The sequence below is a fragment of the Tetrao urogallus genome (genome assembly GCF_951394365.1).
Source record: "Tetrao urogallus genome assembly, chromosome: 20".
NCBI lineage: Eukaryota > Metazoa > Chordata > Aves > Galliformes > Phasianidae > Tetrao > Tetrao urogallus.
Window position 1 is genome coordinate 3,235,392 of NC_136833.1, and position 21,852 is coordinate 3,257,243.

Sequence of the window (21,852 nt, forward strand, 5' to 3'; positions counted from 1 at the left end):
CATTACCTGAGAGTTACCAGAAGAGCTGAGCAATTGAATGAAATTACAAATGCAGGTGACATATTTGCTTAAACACCAAACAGTCCATTTCTCTGAGCCTTTCCAGCAATGACAGTCACCTTTAAGAATCCGAAAGTCTCCAGTCGAACAGGAACATTGATGTGTCATGGAAGACAAGACCATGTTAAATGATGATGATGTTTTGAATTCCGTTCTGTGTTTCAGGGATGACAAAGATTACAGCACAAGAGATAAGCCTAACATCATCTCCCAGCTCTGTGTGCCCTAATATTTCATAAATTCTGAGTACGTGCAACAAAAGCACCTGGCTTCCCATGGTGGAAACTTGCCTGCATCCAAGAACTGGGTAGGAATGGTGTGTCATATCTAGAGACAGGCAGCAAAGTCACACAGCCTACCTTCTCATGTGTGAATGGTTCCTCCTCTCTGTTAATTAAAAAAGAATTATGAAAAGCTAGAGATGCAGATTCAGTATTTGTGGAGGTTTTTTTGTACCAGTGCTCAAGAGCACGTTTTTTCCTGTTAAGTCCAGCCCAGTTTTTTTAAGTAACTGATTATTCATGTGAAATGTTGGCCCTCTGGTGTCTTATTGCTCAGGAACAAGATAAGTATCCACCATTATTTACACGTAATCCTAACTAGTCCCTCACGAGGACTGTCAGTAGAAAAAACAAAATACCATAAGGTATTGCCCCAGAAAACTATGGGGCAAAAATGTTCACTGAGATGTTTCATTGGTAAGTATTTCCCTTCAGTAGGTTGGGTAAGCACTGTTTTCAGGATTTTACACAACCATTTTACACAACCAAAAGGTTATGTGGCACAGATATGGCCTAGCCCAGAATACATGCCTGGGTGAAGCCTGGTTGGTGACAGGTTGGTCAGCTTTGATGCAGTGGTGTGAGCTATTAGCACTCCAGCTTTTTTTTCCTTAGAAGTTCATGATTACCTGCCTGGAAAACAAAACTATAAACTACTCACCTCCACCACGACTTCTTCCCTTATCAGACATGAGTCGTGCTGGCAAGGAAGCCTGCAGGAGATGCACCGCAGTTGCTGCTTGTTTTGCCTTTTGGCCCACTGCAGAAAAGTTACTGAGCTTAGAGTCCCCTTTCTTTCCTTCACAGCATGTGTCATCACTTACACATAATTACTTTTCTCTTCCCATCCCTTCCTACTTGCAACTGCCTTTTAAGTCACTCCTGCACATCACATTTCTGTAACTTGTATTGGAATTAAGTTCTACAGTTTCCTCCTCTCAAACTGAACTCTTGACACCAGGTCCATCTTTCATCATCATTTCCACACTGCTCTCCTCTGCCCATGTCACAGAATCAGAGGTTAGCTGAAGTTGGAAGGGACTTCTGGCGATCATCCCCTGCTCAACAGTGATCAACCGCAAGAGAAAGTTCAGGACCATATTCAGTATAGTTTTGACTGTCTCCAAAGATGGAAAAGATACAGCCTCCCTGTGCAATCTGTTACTATATTTCACCATCTTCACTGTAAAAATGATTCTTCTTATGTTTAAATAGACTTTCCTGTATTTTACACCCACTGCCTCATCTTTTCACTGAGCATCACAGAGAAGGGTCTGCTCTGCTCTCACTGCCTCCTATAAGATATTGGTACACACTGATAAGACCACCTCAGAACCTTTTCTCCTCTGTATCTGAGTGACATTTTGAAAAGGTTTACAAGAACATTTAGCTTCACAGTCTCTCCAACTGCAGAGCAAGATAGAGCTGGGAGGCCATGCAGCCCCATCTTCACTTATGCACGAATGCCGGTGTTTTACGTCCTATTCAGCATTTCTCTCTGCAGCCCTGAGTTGGATTGAGTCTTTGATAAAATGCTCTGAAAGTGAAGCAGCACAGCAGGCAGAGCCTCCCCTGGGAGCTGCGCGTTCCTCAGTACCGTTTGATAACACAGAAAAAAACCAGCAAGAATTTGCAAAGCTGCTCTCCAAAGGATGAAGGTTCATCAAAGCTTTGTAAAATAGCTTTTAGATACAGTAATAAAGGTCCTCAAGGTTTTTCCAAACACACTTGATTTCAAGAGTATACACTATCTCGGGTTCAAGTCAAAATTGTTCTTGAGGCTTTTTTATTTTCTCCTTGAATGACACCTACTTCAGCCAAGCTTGCTGCAGTAAGGACCCTCCAGTACTTGAAAGTCTGACACTGAAAGCCCTGGCACCTCTGCATATTTCAAAGTTTGACCAAGCAGTTTAACACCGGTGTAAAGGATGATACTCATTATACAGCATATTGGACAGAGAACAGTAATAGCAGAGCACAGCTCCTGAGGATTGATGCCATTTTAGCAAAGGTAAGCTGTCTGCATCCATGGGGATTAGCTTCCAAAGCAGATCTGATTCTTCCACAGCATGAAGTGTCAAACACTTCAAAACTTCAGCTCATTTTAGATACACCCAGCAGTCCATCAATTCTCAGCTCTGTGCACCTTACCTTTGAACAACTTCCTATCGTGAAAACTCAGCTGGTGCTCAGAGTCCACAAGGAGGACAGCAGACACTCCAGCAAGGAGAAAGAGAGCTGAATACATATTTAAATATAGAACTGCAAGGGGAATGAAGCAAAGTCCACTCACCTTTTGTTGTTGTTGTTGTTGTTTTAACTGTCTCTGGTATTTGTTAATGGCTTCACTTCTCCCAGGCGGCCTGTTCAGGCACGCTTAATTGAATGTGGAGAGTTTTATTTGGAAATGTACTTGAGATGCTGGCTGATTAAAGTGTCCTTATTTTATGAATTTATATTATTATTTAGCATGTAAAAATAACCAATAAAGACTGTAAGATATTCCATTTTCCCTTCTCATACCCTGCAATCAGGAACTGAAGTGTTTAACAACTGGATACCTACAGGTAGGCTCTAAAGTGAAGCACCTAATTAAGCACCCTGGAGAAAAACAAAAACAAAACCACCCTGGAAGTAGCAAGACTCCCACAGTGCTTCCCAGAGCCAGCAGGGAGCTGCCACGTGTTCCATGGATATAAAAATCAGGGCCAAGATTTTCTTTGTTAATTACAAAGTTTGAGCATGAAATTTCCCTTCCTGCATTAAAATTGCAGTCTGTGAAATCCAACTTTCCATTATTGCCCTCCCTTCAGACTTGTGGCAGTCCTGAAAGACTTTTCTGTAACTTTCCAGGTAGGAAAAAATAAAAAGAGTAAGCTTGAATCCCATTCTCTATCCAATTAAGTAATGTAATTACAAGATACTGGGTGATGAAGCATCGCTGCCAGATTCTGACAATAGCCTCAGTAAAGACAAAGCCGGATTTCAGCTTACTAATTGGAAGCCTTTTCATCTGATGGACCTGCCTCTAATGTAAAAACATTACACGACACTCAAATGTTGGGATTTGTGTTCTTCTCAATTAAGTTTCTTGGTCATTAATACTGTGCTTAAGACAGAAGCCTGGAATGTGTTTGGAAGGAATGTAACAGATCAGCTTGCTTATGCACTAGAACGCCAGCCAGCGGCGTGCTGCATGCACAGCTTCCTATAAAGCAGACCTCAAAGAAAAGGGTTGATGTTTTCAAAGAAATCACAGGCATCATAAAGAGCCCGTGCTGTCAGTGCTAGCTTGAGCACTGACTTAGAGCACTTCTTTTCATCCTTGTGGGTCTGCTGTCAGACATAAAAAGAGGAGCCTGTAACATTTCAGATGGCTGAACAGTGGCCATTTATCCATCTTACAAAACCACTGCACACAGACTGGCCAGAATACATCTTCTAATACTCTTCCCCCAGGAAGCTTCAGCAGTCCTGGGTCAGAAGCAAACTGCTACTTTTTGTCTCAGAACTGTGGGGTGAGACACACCAAAGAGGCACTTGCAGCAAATATCTCTGGCATTAGCCATTATCACCATGCACCTTGGGTTTGCAACAGTGGAAAAGATGCAAGGCTCTCGAGACACAAATTTTCCCATATCAGCAGCTGGAATATCATCCGGAATACACAAAACTAAAGATATTCACAAGCAGCAGGAGCTGCCAAAGGATGACTCACAAGCAAAGACTGAATCCAGGCAACCCAGCTCTAAACAAACACCCGGATTTTCAGAACAGTAAGTTACGGGCATTGGAACATAACTAACAACATCTTTGCCCTCAGTGACACCTCCACAAACTTTAGAGCTCTAACCACATTAGCCTGGTGGGCTGTTTGGGCTCAAAGATACTTTGCCTTTGGTTTGGATCAGTTTTTAAGTAGAAATTTAGTCAAATTCAACACAGGTCTGATTCTTGGGGAGCAGACCACCACGTTCCTCTCCCTGAGACAACTGCAGAAACTACAATTTTTCAGCACTCTTTGAAATAAGCATCAGTCAACTGACTGAGCCACCACACATGGGTGTTGTGTTTAACTCACGTATTTTCAAGAGTAGAATGATTTTTGATAAGTCAATAAAGGATATATTGCGATGCAATAACTCGAGGCTTAAATCAAATTAGCTCAAACGAAGTTGCAGCCCCAGCACTTTTACCTGTACTGTTTGTGGCACTGACTCATAGCATATTTTACTTTGCACACGATGAAAGTTTAATACTCAGCAAGGCAAACCTCATAGGCAACTTTGCTGAAAAACCACTGGAATCATTCCAAACTCTGTAGAGAATTTTAGTTCTTGCTTTCTTTTTTCACACACCTCCATGGCTTGCTGACTCGAGATCCGGAAGCACAAAACATTGTGAGAAGGGCTGACCTTCCAATAGTTTGGACTACATCTGAGATCTCATTTTTAGCATCAGATTTCCAGAGAGAAGAATTTCTTCTATTCCTTTTCTTCTTATTCACTGTCTTTGAAAGGTTGTTGCATTGCTTCTTGAAGCATTATCAGTTGGCAAGGTTTTGTCATATCGTAGCTTCATTTCATTCCCTAAAGCAAGCCTATTTGACAAAATGACAATCCCATTTAACTATATTAAATGCATCTGTATGTTATGTCACTGCCTTCTCATGAGACTGCATCAGTGGCACTCAGACATGATGATCAGCACCATTCCTGGGGATTTCCCACTCAAAACCAATTACATGGCTCTGAGATTAGTAGTCTAATTCATTGCTATCTGAATTGCAAATCCAGTGTTTTGTGTGGCATTCAAAAGTCACGCATTTCAAAAGATATGCCAACACTTCAAAAGACTGACTGAGCACCTGGTGGTTGTCTCACCCTGTTGGGCAGCTCCCCTCCACCATGCTGCTCTCCTCTGCCCCTCCTCAAAGAAAGAAGGGAAGAAAATTGGATGGAAAGGGCTCAAGTGTTGAGATAAGGACAGGGGGATCGCTCATTACTTACTGTCACAAGCAGAACAGACTCAGTATAGAGAGATTAATATAAGTAATATAATGTCCTCTTTTCACCTTGATACATGATCCAGGAGCCACAGGTCTTGTGGACCACTGAAGAATCACTTATGTTTCCTACAGCTCTGTAGGCAATGAAGAGCTCAACCAAAATAAAGGCCCAAACCCATTCATTTGCATTGGAATACAAGCTAAAACGGCTGAACAACACTTTCTCTCTCTTCTGCATCCTGTTTTTGAGGACAATATGCACAAGTTTCAAGACTCACCAAGGTCCTGGTAATAGAAACACTGGTTTTGTTTCCAGGCCCCCTAATGAGCTAAAACTGGATTGAATTAATTGTTTTCTTTGTCTGTGAGACACCATTAATCAAACTCTCCTGCAGCATCATGCTTCTTTCCAAGTCAAAAGCTTAAAGAACACTAGCCATAAACTGCCTCATTTACAACCACACTAAGTGCATGTCAGCTGACATCCTTAGCCAAACAGTAACATTTCCCCAGACTCATATTTGATCACTCCAGTGAAGAAAGAGAGGACGTATTCCACCCTACCAATGTGGCATCATCTCCATACTCTCAATACTCCATTTTCTGGGAAGCCTGTTTCCAAATAAGCAGGATCACACGGTGCCATGCAGATCACTCTGCCTTCTGACGGTGTCTGACCCAGTCAGACTGCCCCAGTGCTGAAGTACAGCATGCAATGTGCTGCACTGCATCAGGAATGGTTTGTGTTGCTCAGGTCACAACTGCTGCTACAAGGATTCTGCTAAACTGGGATGAAATTTTATAATTCCTTCCTCTCTATTTCAAGACCTGCTTGGAAGTTTTCATCCAGCATTATTTTGTTTTCAGTCTACTTAAGGAACATTTTTACTGGGATTTTGAATAAGGCTGATCTTGAGCTGCTGTAATAATTATTTACAAAGCATAAAAGCATAATACAGAAGCATTATGGAGACTTTCCATAAGACAGAGTTAAAGCAGCAAGACATCCTTTTTGTGCTTCACCAGCATTCTCTGGGGTCAGGCCTCTGCTGTAGGCTGTACACATTAACTGCCAACACAAGAAGGAATGTTTCCAAGATACACACAGCCTGGCAATGAAATAAATATGCCCTCTTCCCTCTGCCTTCACTGCAAATAACTGATCAAGGTGAGATATCCACAATAAAAGCAGGCAGGATAGAAGTTGCAAGCTTCCATCATTGCTCCAAATCACTGCTCCAAATCTATTAATGGGCAGAGCAGCTGAACCCTCCTACTGTCCAACCTGAAGTAAATTCAGCTTGCTTCATGAAAATGAGACAAAGCTGTAAAGGTCTTTAGCCTGTAAAGAACTTTCGTGCCTGTACCACAGTCTCCAGCTGGTGTCTCTAAGCATCTTTCTGATCCAGTCAATCAGCATCAGATGGAAGCATATTGATTCAAAAAGATGTAGGGTCTGACTCAATTCCCACAAGGACACAGAAAAGGCTCCCATAGATTTCCAAAGGAAGAGCTGAATCGGAGCAACAATCACAGGTCCTGTGATAATGATTTCAATATTTTCTGATAACCTAGATAACAAAAAAATTCTCTGAAAAAGGCATGAGCAATTATCAGGAGCCCTCACAGAGACCCACTGCAAATTAGGTTTTGCCTCGAGCCCATTTCTTGATTCTCTCCCAGCACAAACCTCTGTCCACCTGCTCCAGAAAATGTCTGAGCTCCAAGGAGCAATTCTGACATTTCACTGCCTTCACTTTAATGAACAGAAGCCTGTGCAGCAGGATGCATCAGTTCAGGTGAGTTACAATGCTGAACAACATAAACAGGACAAGAAAGAAAGTGACTAGGGACAAAAACATGACAATAATCCTACACACACCTTATCTGAGCAAGCTGCACCTACTGCATCCATATAAATCTTATCTCACCTCTTCTGTCCCAGGTCAGCAAAATCAGAGGGGCCCATGATTCAAGAGCTCAAATCCACTTATCAAGATTCAAGAGCACAAATCCACTTATTTGGGCAAAATATTTCTTCTTACATGAAAACAGTTTCCTAAGCAGTATTTGATTCAGCTGTGTTGAAGATGCTAGCAGACTTAACAGATATCCAGAACACCTGAATAAAATACAGCCAACAATTCATTCTCAAAGGCATAAGAAATTAAGTATCCCTTTCCTCTAATCCATCACACTGAATCCATATGAGAAAATGCAAGGGAATAAAAGAGTGCTGTTAGGTAGAAAGGAGTTAGAAAGTGATGCAGACTCAGTTCCTTCAAACCTTCTTTCTGCAGCGAAGCCTTTGTGCAGATCAGTGAAGAGAGCCCTTCTCTTTTCCCTCTTTGGAGACCTTGGACCCACCTCACCTCAGCACTGCACCCCTCCTCTGCTGGGACCCACTGACCCTGGTCCACAGCAAAGTGGTTCTGCAAAAGGAAGGGCTGTAGAGATTGCTGCATCTCATCTCAACAGAGCAGAGGCAAAGCAAGGCAGAGTTGCAGCACTGCACGCAGCTGTAACAGCAGCTCTTATAATTTGAGCACTGACACACTGACAGAACAGCAATGCTCCTGTAGCATATTACCCATCCTAATCTCTTCCTCTGTGATTAGAAATTACACAGAGGACTATATTTTTCCTGAGCACTCTGGTAAAAGGGCAGGCATGCAGAAACCCAAATGTCAATAGTTTATGCTCATCTGTAGGGCTCCAGTGCCACATTAAGGTGTGGCAAAATACACCAGAGGCAACTAACAGCCTTTGTCCATTAGCATCCTGTATCAGCTTCAGCACAGATTTCTCTAATAGCCACATGAATGGTTAAGAATTGCAAGTGAGGGATAGGACTGAGTGGATATACAGCAGACTTCACAATGGTGCTTGGAGAATCTATTTGGCTTTCTTTGTAGAAGAGATTTCCCTCTAACACAGTGGGATGAAACAACAAGTTATAAGCATTCCAGCAATTCATGGTGACTACAAGATAACACTCAGTACCTTCCTTACATACAAAAAAGATAGCTAAAGGCTTTTAGTTTTGTTTGCTTCTGTTTTTCAAGCTTATGCAGTAGAAGTAAGGGAACAGAAGCCGTGTGTTTCATAAATTAATTTCTTCCAGAGCGCATTTTTGCTTGGAGTGAATGCTGGGCTGTAGGGGTGGGGGGTTGGTTTATGTTTACATTTTTTAAAATTAGCTCAGCAAACCATTTGATCCATAGTGCACATAATTTGCTGCTTCTCTTCCTGCACTCCTTGAAAGACAAGCTCTGGCAACAAATATAGATCTGGAAAGTCTGAAACACAAGGCTTCAGAAGCACTGCTGGCTAACTGGAATTCCATACTGGGCTATTTGCTTCCTCTTTTAGAAATAAATCAAAAGAAGAGGAAAAGAGGAAACCAGCAGTAGACATACCTATCCTGGGTAATTTGCAGGGCGTACAATAGGAAGGCTGTGTCTTGTCAGCTATCTCAACATCCAAACAGAAATATTTACCAAGGAACTGAAGGATTCAACAGCACATTTACCTTGTCATTCTCTGCTTTTTCATTTCCAAACTTGTTCCCATCTGCAGTTCTGCTGTCTCCTAGTAAACCCACATTACCACAGCCTGGTCTTGTTGATTATTAGGTATGCTTGCTCTCCCAACCTAGTGGAGCCAAACTACTTAGCAGAGCACTTTGCTCACCCGTTAAACAGTACTGCTTTATGCTGAAGTATCTTTACTCAAGACATTCACGTGGGAAATAGCAGTATTTCCCAAGGCTGGGAGAGCAGTCTGCAGTTTTCCACCTTTGAGCTCTTTCTTGCTTTAAGAAGCTGCTGTCTGCCTGCGAGGGAGAAGGCTGCTGATCTCTCAGAACTCTGTGCTTTGAGGGGCATAAAGGTTAGCACCAAGAATAAGGTTTAATCCAAGGCAGATTTCTGGAGAAGGAGTTCAACAGTCAGAACAGTAGCACTGTGACTAATAGGAGTGGATATCCACGCAGCCTAATACTCCAGATAGCCAAATGGCCTCGTGTGAAGCTGTTCAGAACAAGAGAAATCATGCAACTGGGTCTGTGTATTTTTCTCAGCGACATCCTGGGCTATAAAGCAGCTCAAGATGATCAGCCATAACACAGGCAATTGGACATTATACTCATTCAAATGCTATCTGGAGAAAAAGCCGATCGCTCACTAAAAGCAGAGTTCATATTGATACAGAAGGAGACAGACCAATATTCAGCTTTCTGTGCGGATGGAAATGCATCTCAGTGAAGCAACTCCATGAAGGCTGTTGTTGTACGCTCAGTGTATTTCTTTGTGCTGTGGCTCTTTTCCTGATTTATTATAGAGCACGAACCACAAATCCCAAAGTGCTTGCCAAAAACCAGACGCGTGCCAGGAGCCACAAGCTACAACAAAAATGGTTTTGCAGGTGAAAGTACCAACATTTGTATACATGCAGGCGGAGAACTAATTAATAGAAATGCATTAAGTAAGTTCTAAGCAGGTGTTAGTACTTACAAACTACAAATTAAGATAAATGGATATTTTATGGAAATGTTTATAAATTGAGTTAATCTAGAGATCTGTCTAAATGTGCACTAATTTGAAATAATTTTGAATTCATGAACAAACTTGCTAATGACTTTTTATACAACCTTTCAGTTAGGAAGTGCTAAATTGTGTTATGGAGGAGTACAAGCGTCAGAGTGCAGGAAGATTCTTCTTGTTGTTCTGCAGTGAGGTGGGACACCAATGCAAACTGTCAAATCACAGAATGTAACAGAACAAATATGAATTTCCCCATATCACCCCAGCCATGTTACTTCTGATGATTTTTCTTTTGGTACACAAGGAATCAGTGCACTGTTGTTTTCAATAACCACCATCTCCTATATACTCCGGAACTATCTCTACATTTTAGACTGATTTTTTTCTTTCTATGAAGGCCTGTTATCTGGTGGAGGCTGAGATTCATTCTTCAATCATTTGACGTTCATTAGTCCTATTAAAGTGCCAAGATCCTCGGTAACAAATAGTGAAGGCTATTTAATAAGTGGTTACAAAGCTTAAAGCAGTGCTCCCTAGCAAATACACATCTACGTAACATTCAGAGCCAATCTGATGTTTTATCTGACAGCATGCAGTCACTATCTTCTTAATCCAAACAATATGAAATAGCATTTCAATAGAAGCCCAGATAAAGTATTTCATTGAGTTCCATTCCTTTTCTTCAGATCAAAAGATACCTCTGAGGTAGTTTCTCTTCCCATGTTCTTTTCTTGTCATGTGGGTATTTCTTTATTGCACAATTTGACAACAGGACAGATATGAATGAAAATATCCTTTTCTGTGTGCTTGTTTCCACAACAAATGAGAAATAATCTAAATCTTCCCTCACACTGAGGCATTTTGATCGCTTTCCTTTACATGTGCAAATGACATCCAGGAACTAATCAACACACTGTCAGAAGCTCTTACAGTTTGTGGGCTTTCAGTGTCCGCCAGAACTGTAGCTGCTTTCTGCCTCTGTTAAGCTGTCTCCTTCCATCCACCCTCCAAATCTGCACTCTGTGGATGTGTGCTCTATTAATTACACAGAGACAGCATTCACAGGGCACTACACATTCTCAAAACTTGAAGAAAGGCAATCCCTGAAGATACAGTTTGCTGTTTCTATTGAATGACTGTCGTTTCTTGCCTCTTTCTGTATTTCTGTTGTCACTGCATAAAGGAGTTTTCTGTACAGTGTTCTGTGGGCTCAGCCTGCGCCAGCTTGCTCTTTCTAGCCAGGCTTTCCATGCTGACTTGGATTGAGCACACATCTGCTGACAGTAGCCTCACTACTACTTTTATTTGCATCAACAGGTTTTTTTTTTCATCTCAGCTCATAGCATTTCCCCCGCCAAACACACATACTATCTTAAAATGTTGAGAGAAAAGCTATTGTTTCACTCCTTAAATGATTTCTTAGAAGGCAAAGATCAGGAAAAGTGCCTAGTTAGCCACTGCACAAAGAAGAAGATTGCATCAGCTTTTCTTTGACTCCTCACAAATGTTTCAGGAATTCACCTTCTTCAATGTGGCATGCCTTCCCAGTTAGTGACCAGACCTCCAATAAAGATACTGAGGTGGGAGGGATGCTGTGTGAGGCTGGGATTGTGCTTATCACCTCGTTCATCTGCTGCAGCCACTGGGTGGAGAACATCATACAGCAGCTGCAAAATATATCATGATATCCTGGACTCGATAGCAAGGAGTTGGGATTGGGATCTCTGGTTTAATGCAAAATTACTCTGGAAGAGCTGAGGATTGTGGGGGACTTTTCTAGATATTGGCAGTTTGTTTCCAAGGTTGTAGTTTGGATCCAGAGTTAGTGCTCATGTAAATACAGGAGAAATTAACAGGCTGGGCCATTCTGACCTTGTCTTTTTTGACCTCCAAAAAACTGGAATCTGGATTTCAAACACAGTCCAGCTTTATATGCATTACTTGCGTAGGCTACAAATACGACATTTTCATGCTGATCTCCTGATTACTAATGAGCTCATGCATCAGTCTTTGAACTGCTTTAGCTAGAAAGCCCCAAATCCTTCAACTAAAAATCTCTGAAAATACAGATGACATTGGTCCACTTCCAGTACCTCGTGTCTGCTCCTCTCCCATCTGTAACTACAGAACTGGATCCATTACGGAGAGACTGCTGAGAACCTGAGCACAAATGCATGTTTGTAACCTGAGAAGTGCAGCTGATTTTTTCAAAAAGCTCTTGCCTCTCCTTTGGGCTACAATCACAGCTAAATTTGCAGAACGTTATGAAAAGAAAGTTTAAAAAAAAAACAGAACGCAAAAATGTGCTTCACTTTTGCTAGGAGATGGTCTTTCTCTAGAAAGGGTTCTTCTTGGATAATTATAAACCAGAACCATCTATTGGAGTTAAAGGCTTCTACATTTGGCCATGGACATATTTTATTTAGAAATTTAGCAGCTATCTGACATGAAAGCCAGACAAACACTTGAGTGCCACTGCCTGTTTTAGGTCGAAATTTTCTGTTTTTAGAAACTACAGAGCATGTGTGTGGGCAGGAGAGAGCAGGGAGGAGAGGCTTAGGATGTCTTTCTTTAGGCGTGACCCAAATGCTACAATCTGTGGAACGCAGCTGGGCAGGAGAGAGGAAGGTCCCTGCCTCCCTTGGGGAAATCGCTCTGGTGACACCAGGAGCTGATTTGTCTCTCCAGGAATGTTGCCATCCACCGCAACTCAACCATCTCTATAATTTGATTTAAAAGGGGATGTTCTTCCTCAGAAAATGCCAGATAACTGTTTCTTTCAAGAGCCTCTGATAGGCAAGGAAATGAACACAATGAGGAGTCTTCAGAATGGAGTACTGCGGCTGTCCTGAAAACAGGTGAGGGATGCTGTGCACAGCCTGTCAGTCCCACCACCAGCTCCCCAGACATATCCATCAGTTAGCATAAAAGGAGCTAAAATTCTGGTTAATCTCCATGCTGTCATCCACCCCTACTCTCTGTGATGGAAAGCAATCAAATTGGATGCATTCTGTCATGCCACATACCATAAGCAGAGTTCCCAACTAACTCCAGTGACTTCTGTTGTGATACCAGAAGGCATTTTTTTCAACTCAGTTTTAATAGCCTTTTAAAGCTTCTTTAGGATCTCCCTGAAAGCAAGGCCTTACGTCAACGGAAAGTGTTGCTTCACCATGCTTCACCTGTTATTTTTATGGATATTTTTAAGACCAAAGATTTCACAGTTCAGTCACACAGATCGACTTGACCCCCAGGAAGTCAGATAACACACGGCGTGTTTCTAGGAGCACGTTGGCCAGCATTCAGAGCACTCTGCTAAGTGCCTTTGTAAAGATCTTACCTGCTCAGTGATGAAGGAGCTTGAAAAAGTGACAGCTGACCAAAAGAAGATCCCACAGCTGAGAATGATCTTTCTGTTGAAACGGTCACCAAGGTAACCAAAGATAGGCGCTGCCACCATGAAGCTACAGATGAAAACTGCAAAGAAAAGAAAAAGGAAAGAACCATTTAATAAACACAAGGCCAAGAACACGAAAACTAATTCTCTGCAAACCAAATCCTCCAGAGAGCAGTTCCATTTAATTGGATGTGCTGCAGCCCTGGCTTACAAAGTTACGCAGTCTGACAGGACCGCAGCAGTTGGTGTTTCCTTAATCAAACAGTTATTTTCATTCCCAGAGAAACTTCAGAGCAGTGAACTTGTGCTACATCTGAAAGCATGAACAAAACCAGGGCAGAATAAATGAAGAGCTTCTGCTCAAACATCACTGAGAAGGTGAAGCGAAGGCTGCAAGGAATTTCAAACAGAAAGCAAGCCAAAGGCTCCTTGTTGGCTCCTGCAGCAGAAAGAGAGAAACAGTCCACAAAAACTGAAGATCTTTAATCTGTTCTATCATTTTATGGCAACTGTTAATATTACTGAGGCACCAGCCCTGCAGTCAGACAGAAAACTCCAGTCTCCTTATTCACCAGCACTGAACTTGTACTTAAACCCACCGCTTAGTAACTATTTCACTGACAGAAATAGCTCACAAACAGGCCAGGGATGTCCAGCTGAAAGGGCAAGTTTCCCTTTCCCCCACACCTCCCCTCAAAACCACAAAGCATTAACTGAGGACCTTCTGGCACGCAGGAAAGAGCCTCCTGGTAGAATATCCTCTGTAAAATCTCCCTGACTTCTTGTTCACTCCTCCAGCCAACACCAAACCACCTGTTTAGTGACACCACAGAAACACCCGAAACAAGGCACTCACAACACACCTACAGTTAATTGGAACCTTTGCATGAATTGTCAGATCTTAAGCTGATTTCATGTCTGCCCACGTTAGAGATTTGGATGAATGCAACTACGCTGCTTTTCCTGCTGTTCAGTTACTCCAGGATAAATTTTAGCTTTCTGGGTTTGGTGAACCCAAGTGGGTGGGACATGGATACCTGGAGACCCTCCTTTGGTCAGAGAGTTCGGGCTCATGTTGGGCTGTTCCACTTCTGCCACTGCCCAACCTTAGCCATCTAATTCATTAGCTGTTAAAGGGTGGGAGGAAATAAGAAAAGAAAGGGCAAGAGGAGGATGCACACTCCCTCAACTGGAACGTATGTATAAAATCAAAGTAGTCACAAGTAATGAATTTTTCATAGATAGCGATGCATGAAAGCCCAAGAACATGCAGAATGCTAAACTATGATATGATCTACATCTCTTCTTCTTTAATATATGAAGAAGTCAAAGCTGCTTTACAAATTATATCCATCCATTTGCATATATTTTGTGAGGCACACAATTGTTGCACATCAGCTTTGCACTGTGATGTTTATAGTGGGAATTACAGGGGTTTTTTTGTTTTGCTTTGTTTTTTTTTACATTTACAGTTAAATAAATAAATAGAGAAATGAAGATACCAGAAAGAAGTATGTGCAGCACTCTGTCACACCCATTTCAGCTGTATTGCTGCAGACAATCTCGCTGTTTAGCTGGCACAAACTCTGGCTCACAAACCTCAGCCCTGCGAGGCTCTAATTGCACTGGCCCCAGTCCAGTCAGGCACTTCAGCACATGCTTATATTAAGCACTTTAGAGTCGTACACTGTGATTAAATGCTTTCCTGAGTGAACACCAATGTGCTCGACACCTTGCAGAGCTGGTGCAGCAACTGGCACAGTGTGACTGCTTGCTGGGGATGAAGGGCAGAAAATGACTGTCTGCCCATCGCAGTTTGACTTTGACCTTGGAGGGATGCTGGAATTCATTCCTCTCACAATCAGATATCGTGCCATTTGTATGATGTAAAAAGACATAAAGCTAAAAGAGCTTCCAAGGGAAAATTAGAAACATTCAAGTCAGCATCCGAACATTTCAAATACTGAATAACCCGATTAATTCAGATTTGAGACATAGCGGGGATGATTCAAAATTCACATCGATCAGTGGGACTGTGAGCTTCGGTGACCTCTGGATGATAAATGCAAAGTCTAATTCTGGATTTGGACAAAAGTAGGAAAAAAACACGAACGTCCTCCTTCCAATAAACTGAGAAAAGTTCATCCAGGGCCTCTCCAACAAATTACATCCTGCTTTTACTCAGCTCTCTTTGGAGAATTTATTTTTGGAAGGTTCTGTTCCAGAGAGCCGGGAGCTTTGTCACCAGTGAACAGCCAACTTGACAGCTCCACAAGGTGTAAAACGAAGGGACAACAGAACCTAATAAATAACAGACAGTAGAACACAGCTGTCATAATAATAAATGCAATTGAGATCACAGTATTTATGACCCAAATATGCATCAAAACATTGATTGATTCAAATAAATGCAGAAAATGATGGCTGTGTGATCTGTCAAAAGGATTTGCCTGTTATAGGCATTTCCCATGAATCAATTTTTGCAATTACTCCTGCAGATGACAGATGAGATTCCTGATGGCCAGACACAGGCTCTACAACAAACAAGAAGTCAGTCTGTACTCCTACAGCCCGGGATGGCTGAGCTGAGGTGAGTGGATCAGGGCATGTTACCAGGTGGGATGGAAAGCTGAGTAACTCTAGGCCAGAACTCTGAGGTTCTATGAGAACCAAACACTATGAAGCAGAGATCTTATCTGGAAGACAGAAAATTGCCTGTGCGTTCAGCTGGGAAGAGGGGCAGCAGAAACTAGATTAATTTGCAGAGAAAGGAGGCCGCAGCATAATGCAGAGGGATGTGTTCCAGTAAAGCAGCCTGGCACGTGTGCCAGCTTCTTCCTAGCTAGCTCCTATGCCCTCCTCATCAGCATTTTGTGCTCTTTGTACTCACGGACTCCCAATTAGTACCCAAGTGACACTACCACAGCTGCTGCTCCAGATCAACCCACTGCCACAAATCCTTTACGTAAGTAGTGAGCTATGACAGGAGCTGGCATTTCATTTGCCTTTTCCTAATCAACAGCTCCTCTTCCACTTCACTTAAAGCCCTCTTAGAATATTACCAACTCTTGAAGAGACATGTAGTGCAAGCCAGGGCAATTAAAAATCCACTGGGATTTGGGATGAGCTCCTGAGGAAGAAGGGATTGCATTTAGAGCAGCCATGGGCAGACAGAGCTACATCAGTCACCATTATGTGTGCCGTACTGCTAATTTCTCTTGGTAAATGATGTCCAGCTGTGCCAGCTAACGTGGCTCAGTCCCAGCGCTGGGTGCAGCCCAGATACATTTCTGCAGAAGCAAATTATCGTGTGAGCAATGGATGAATAAACAGACACGTAATGAATGCCATCCCAGGAGGGAGGTTCTGTTAAGTACAGGTATTCTCTAAAGGAGATCATACTCGTCCTTATGCCTCCTTTGTGGCTTAGCCACTAAACTGCCGACTGCGGTGAGAATGCAGGAAGAGCGTAATTGCCCAAACAGGATGGCTTAGTGTCTATTTCTGCCTCTGAATGCTTGTCCCACCCTGTACAGGTGCACAGGAACCTTCACAGCCAGCACTGCCCAGCTTCACTGTGCGTGACTGGAATTACAAAAATTTGTGGCATCCAAAAAAAATTCACCTTATATTCCCTTCCCTCTCTTCTGCCCAAACACACCAGAGAAAGAAAGCATCCTCCCCTGCATCTATTGCCCACATCTCTCCTCTTTCTCCTCCAAATAAATATTTGCCAGCTTCACTCTACAACAGTCCCTGCACTGGCACTGACCCATCAGCTTTCCACCCTTTCATTCCTAAGGTGTTGCTGCCTCTCTCCCCATTGCTCTTTTCCTACACTGGCTGATCAGCCCCTTGTCTCAGAGCGTGGCTTCTCTTGCCAACAGCTCATCCATTTGGTGTAGCCAAGAGGGAACAGAGGCACTGATGTGGGCACATGCATAGGCTGCCTTTTCTCAGTTACTGGAAGGTTAAAAACAGCACTGCCATCTCCCAGAAAAGATCTCTTCTTTCAACATTATTTCAATTACACAGGATTCATTTTTTTCTATCAGGAAAAATGTTAGAAAGGTTTAGGTTCGGGTAAAAATAGCTTGCTTGCTCTATGCAGGGATGCTCAATAAGAATAGTGGCTATCTTTCAGCTCTGAGTCAGCACAGAACCATATATCCAATGTCTAATTGAGTGCTGACAATGTGTTTGGCTCTGTGGAAGGCAAACTCAGACAGCCTGTGCCTCAGGGGCCTAGCAATCCATTAGACACAGCACAGAGCCATGCGTTGGGAGGTCATTAATATTTTCCTAACAACAAACTTCCAAACAATGAGAATACCCAAACACCCAGCTCTTGGATGGGATAACTGACAGGTGTGTGCAAGCACAGCCCTGCTCTTCCTGCAGGAGACCTTGTCCTGCTGGGATCTGCTGGAGCCATTTCTACAGCAGGGGCTTTTGAACCTGAGAGCTCAGACACAACACGGTGATGTAAGGTAAAAGATTTCTGATTACAGGCTGATCCAAGGCCCTGGAAAACCTCAGCAACACGATTTAAAATGTTCATCCTTTGATAGAGGGTGAATTCTTACAGCTGTTTGCACAAAGCTTCAGCCTTGAATCAGCACTGTCACAAGCTCTACTATAGGTATGCTGTTCCATTTACTCTCTCATACATTTTTTTACTTCATTTCAAATTCAGCAGCCAGCAGATGGATCACATTACTGCTTTTTGCCAAGTGCAAAACACACGAGCACTGGGTTCCAGACTACTGTGCAGACTAGAAGTTTCTGACAAGTGTAAGGAGCTTTGAAACACACCATCAGTTCCATATGTTGTGCAAAGCTGTCATACACTAACAGCGTAAAACCCAGGAGCTTTAGAAAAAAACAACAGGCTACAGAACACCAAATCATTTGGACTCACCTCCAAGTGTTTGTTTTGACGCAGCCAAAAATGCTCTCCCAGAACAGAATGCTGCACAAGATCAAGCAGAGAACTTCAAAAATGCTAACTTTTGTGTGCTGCTGTGCTCAGTAAATTAATAAGAACAAAAGCAGTCTTTAAAAGGTGTGAACCTGATTATGCACTTCTCTAATATCTCTGTTTGGCAGGACATTTTAGATTGTGTTTCCTTCACTGCAGATACCACTCATCAGTATTCCTTCTCCAGTGTACCCTGTGCTCTCTGTACTATGTTGCACCACGAGGTGCCAGTTCTTCCCTAGAGTAGGCTGATAAAAAACATAAGCAATGTGTTTAGGGTGGATGTGTACAGTTAACATACGTGTTTACAGTGAGAAGACAGCTGTACGATACCGCTCAGTTCGTTTGGCTGTGACAGGGTCAGAACCTGGTTACAAAAACACAGACGAGGTCTGAACACAGCTTTCCTGGCAAGTTCGTGCTTCACTCAACATCACACAAGCTGCTGCTCAGGGAGGGGCTCAGTGCTGATAATTCCACTCCTTTTCCTCACCGCAAAATCCTGATTCCTCCAGGAGTTAGCCCTCCTAATCCCAGCAAAGGATATCCTGAAAACTTGCTTTGTTCACCTCAGCCAACAACAATAATTGCTTCAGGGGGAATTGATGGGAAATGTACTCCGCAGTAAAAGAAAATCAGGTAAGAATAACCAGAAAAACAGGCCAGTAACACACAAGTAACCCCACAGCTCTGAGAGAAACTGTGCTGGGCAAAGAGCAACCACTGTCAAGTGAACAAATACAAGCAATAGCTGTCAGCACTGCCACATGTAGCACAGTACACCATTGATCCAGACAGCGGTCTGTGATGCCACAGATGTGAGCAGTACTTTACTCTGCGCATTGGTGCATAAAGATCAATAAATATTTCTCTTCAGCCTCCAAAACCTAGACAACAGCTACAGGAATGAACTCTAATAAAGGTGAAGCTTGGAAAGGGAAACAGCACTTACATGTGAGCACTGTGGCTCACAGGCCGCCAAAGGCTGGAGCCCTTTGGCCGCAGCCTGTGGTTCTGACATGAATAGACACAGAGATATTACCACCCAACTACAAATCAAAGCACTGAACATTCACTCAACAAATCCATCTGCAAGTACCTGTATAGAGAGAACCGCTGCCATTCGGGTTGTCCAAAGAGAGTACTGCAAGAGCTGGTGGGAGGATAAAGCAAAGCTGGATCGCAGCAGCGAGGGGAGGTTACAGCTGCTGAGCTGCCATGGCACCACAGCTGAAGGCAGCCTGCCCCATCCCTGGAGGTGTTCAAGGCCAGATTGGATTGAATGGGGAGGCTGGTGGCTCTGCATGTGGCAGCGGGTTGGAGATTCATGATCCTTGAGGTCCCTTCCAACCCCGGCCATTCTGTGATTCGGTGATTCTACAGGCACGCCTAAGCAATTAACTCAGTAGCGGTCCTCACTTCTATGGCCCATCACATATCAACACTCCTTGAAGACCAGCAGCGATCCTCCCCTCACTTAGGCCTCACAAAGACTGCTAACATGCTCCAAACAAGATTTGAGATCTGCACTGCAGAGGCGAGGAAAGAATGGAATTAGAAGCTAAGCTTTAAAACACTCCAAATTTTTCACATCTCTTTGGATTCCTTTCCAACATTATGTCAATTGAAAGTGCATTTAAAGATTTACCCTATTCACATCTAGAACACTGTTGAAGCAATTAATTAGAAGGTGACTTGTAGTCATTATTTCACAATCATTTTCCATATCCGCCATGGATTCTCTTTCATGCTGCACCTCAAAATTCCTGTCTAAGTGTGGGAGTGGAAAACACTTTTCACATGCATTTTACACATGCATTTTACTCCCTGGATGTCCAGTAAGTTTACCTGGTGCAAGAGTTAACTTGGTACTAGATTAAATTTCGAGCAGCTCTATGCAGGCAATGTAATTTAAAAAGAAAAAAAAACCAAAAACTCCCCTGCTTCTCACTTAAGGAATTACAGTGAATACGTTAGCACTGTTTCAAAGGGATTAGGACAACCTGAACATCAATAAAGCAGCTGCTGCCTTAGGGGAGATGTGCCTCATAGCACCACTGCAGTCCAAAGGAAGGGCTCGGCTTCCTTGGTGCCTGGCACTGAGGGACCCCACAGGGAGCTGCTGCTGGGGGACACGCAGGTGCCGCCAACAGCCAGAAATGGCTTTTGCAATGAAATACAAGAAGTATTTGCTAGCATTCCTTCATTCTGTGGCTATGCAGTGCACTCGACTGGGGCATGAAAACTTGCATGTAAGAACATATGAGGACAAAAAGACACCACCTCTCCTCCTCAAAAATAACGTCACCTCTGGGTGAGTCCCATCCTGGTTCATGACCTGGTGACCTTAGAGAGGGGCAGGAACAGGAGGCTGTGGCAGTTTGTTTCCCTAGGCTGCGCCATGCAAAAGGTATGCAAACCTATTGCCTAAAACAGCATGAGATTGCTAAAATATAAAGGTAGCTGAAGATGAGATTCTTTGTCTGATTTTCATTTCCATACTGTGAGAAATGCAGTGATTAACTAAGCCAAGGCTACTGTTGATTTGTATTCACTTATTGTATATCTGCAAAATACTCCTAGTGCAGTTTGATTTAGACTCCTAGCCAAAGTTCGCTTGGTTCAATGGATGTCACAGCTGAGGTTTTTGTTTAGATATAACTGCTTACAAATCCCCGATGCACCAGAGATCAGAACCTCTTTACCAGTAAACACATTCTAGTGCTTGTAACTTTACTGCAGCCCTATAACATAAAATTTTATTACTGGGAAAAGTACAGAAAACATAAAATAACTGTCAGGAGGACACAACAGGTTCTTTTACAGGAAAACATGAAGAAACCTGGAAAATAAACAACTGATTGGGGATATAGAAGAGATCTACATCCACAAATAGAAGGGAGTAGGACAAACTGAATTACCTCCTCCTTTAGAATGCTGGTCACATATTTAATATAAGTGGCAGCTACAAATTCAAATCAGAAGAGACCCTCCATGCAAAAAAGCTTAACTAAAAACTGGGGTGTTATTACAGGAGCTTATGGGAACAGAAAGTATGAGTTGTTTCAAAATAGAATTGGAGAAAGTCCAATCTGAGGGCCCAGAAAGTCCTCAACATCCAGTGGATAAGGCATACCAGGGAATTTAACCATTCCTTTCTGTTCTTTCCTTTTTGCTACTGATCATAACCAAAGACTGAATAATACAATAAAAGGACCTTTGGGCTGAACTGGTAAAACTATTCCTACGTTATTTGATTAAAGTTAAAATACAAAAATTTGTATCATTTCTGCTAGCTTGCTTAGGTAATGTCTTATTACCGTGTTACTGAATTGCACCTAGAAAAACTTGTAAAAGCTTGAATGTGATTCACAAAGCTATGTTTCCAGAATTACAAAGGACTCACTCCTCGCCCGTTTCACTCTCAGGCTGAAGCAGTGGAGCACCTCTTCAGCTAACAGAACCAGGGCAGCCTTGCAGTTTCCTTTCCATTTGACTTCACTGGCTCTGAACTTTGCAGGCTCCCACAGAGGAGTGACAGACAAACGACTCATCTGCTCCCAGCTGCAGCCTCAGTGCTC

The 21,852-nt window shown here is 42.7% G+C and overlaps 1 protein-coding gene across 1 annotated transcript in view; it reads right to left on the reverse strand.

Annotated features, from left to right (window-relative positions):
* The window catches only part of LOC306954088 (sphingosine-1-phosphate transporter SPNS2-like), a gene marked incomplete at both ends in the record, with an annotated part of 116,931 nt that overhangs the window by 48,823 nt on the left and 46,256 nt on the right, over nucleotides 1-21,852 (reverse strand). The window contains one exon of the mRNA XM_079545147.1: nucleotides 13,234-13,370. Within this exon, the coding sequence (XP_079401273.1) occupies nucleotides 13,234-13,370 (137 nt within the window). The remainder of the gene's footprint in view (nucleotides 1-13,233; nucleotides 13,371-21,852) is intronic.